Source organism: Coturnix japonica, unplaced genomic scaffold (genome assembly GCF_001577835.2).
Source record: "Coturnix japonica isolate 7356 unplaced genomic scaffold, Coturnix japonica 2.1 chrUnrandom520, whole genome shotgun sequence".
Classification (NCBI taxonomy): Eukaryota; Metazoa; Chordata; class Aves; order Galliformes; family Phasianidae; genus Coturnix; species Coturnix japonica.
This window is the reverse complement of record NW_015439906.1, coordinates 8,624-9,770: the sequence shown is the minus strand read 5'-3', so window position 1 is coordinate 9,770 and position 1,147 is coordinate 8,624. Positions and strand designations below refer to the sequence as shown.

Here is a 1,147-nt window from a genome sequence, read left to right as displayed (position 1 = left end):
ACCCCAATAGGGGTAAGAGGGGGATAATTAAGGGGGGTGGGATTGAAAAGCCCTATAGGGATAAATGGGTGGGATTGAAGAGCCCTATAGGGTTGGGAGTGGGATTGAAGAACCCTATAGGGATAATAAAGGGGTGGGGGGTGGGATTGGAGACCCTAAAATGGATAGAGGGGTGGGATTGAAGACCCCAATAGGGATAAAGGGGTGGGAATAGGGATCAATAGGGAATCCTCCGTGAACCGGTTGAAGTTCAGCCCCACGGGGGGGACGGTGGTCTGGGGGGGCACAGATATAGGGTGTTAGACCCCTAACATTGGGGTCTGGGATTGAAGACCCCAATAGGGATGGGGGGGGTGGGATTGAAGACCCCCATAGAGATAAAGGGGTGGGATTGAAGACCCCAATAGGGACAGGGATTAATAATATGGGGTTGGGGGTGGGATTGAAGACCCCCATAGGGATAGGAGTGTTATGGGGTGGGACTGAAGACCCCAATAGGGGTAAAGGGGTGGGATTGAAGACCCCTATAGGGACAAGGGGGGTTGGGGGGTGGGATTGAAGACCCCCATAGGGATAGGAGTGTTATGGGGTGGGATTGAAGACCCCAATAGTGATAAAGGGGTGGGATTGAAGACCCCAATAGTGATAGGAGTGTTATAGGGTGGGACTGAAGACCCCCATAGGGATAAAGGGGTGGGATTGAAGACCCCAATAGGGATAGGAGTGTTATGGGGTGGTATTGAAGACCCCCATAGGGATATTGGGGGTGTGAATAATGAAGGGTGGGACTGAAGACCCCAATAGTGATAGGATTGTTATGGGGTGGGATTGAAGACCCCCATAGGGATAAAGGGGTGGGATTGAAGACCCCAATAGTGATAAAGGGGTGGGATTGAAGACCCCAATAGGGATAAAGGGGTGGGATTGAAGACCCCAATAGCGATGGGGGGGTGGTATTGAAGACCCCCATAGAGATAAAGGGGTGGGATTGAAGACCCCAATAGGGACAGGGATTAATAATATGGGGTTGGGGGTGGTATTGAAGACCCCCATAGGGCCAATGGGGTTGTGGACAATCAGGGCGGGGGTCCTACGGGTGGATAAGTAAGGAGTGAAGGGCTGGGGGGGTGGGGGGGTAATAAAGGGG

The 1,147-nt window shown here is 52.6% G+C and overlaps 1 protein-coding gene across 1 annotated transcript in view; it reads right to left on the bottom strand.

Annotated features, from left to right (window-relative positions):
• Positions 1-1,076: 1,076 nt before the first annotated feature.
• The window catches only part of LOC107307246 (DNA (cytosine-5)-methyltransferase 1-like), a 5,185-nt gene continuing 5,114 nt past the window's right edge, over positions 1,077-1,147 (bottom strand). The window contains exon 8 of the mRNA XM_015850735.2: positions 1,077-1,090. Within this exon, the coding sequence (XP_015706221.1) occupies positions 1,077-1,090 (14 nt within the window). The remainder of the gene's footprint in view (positions 1,091-1,147) is intronic.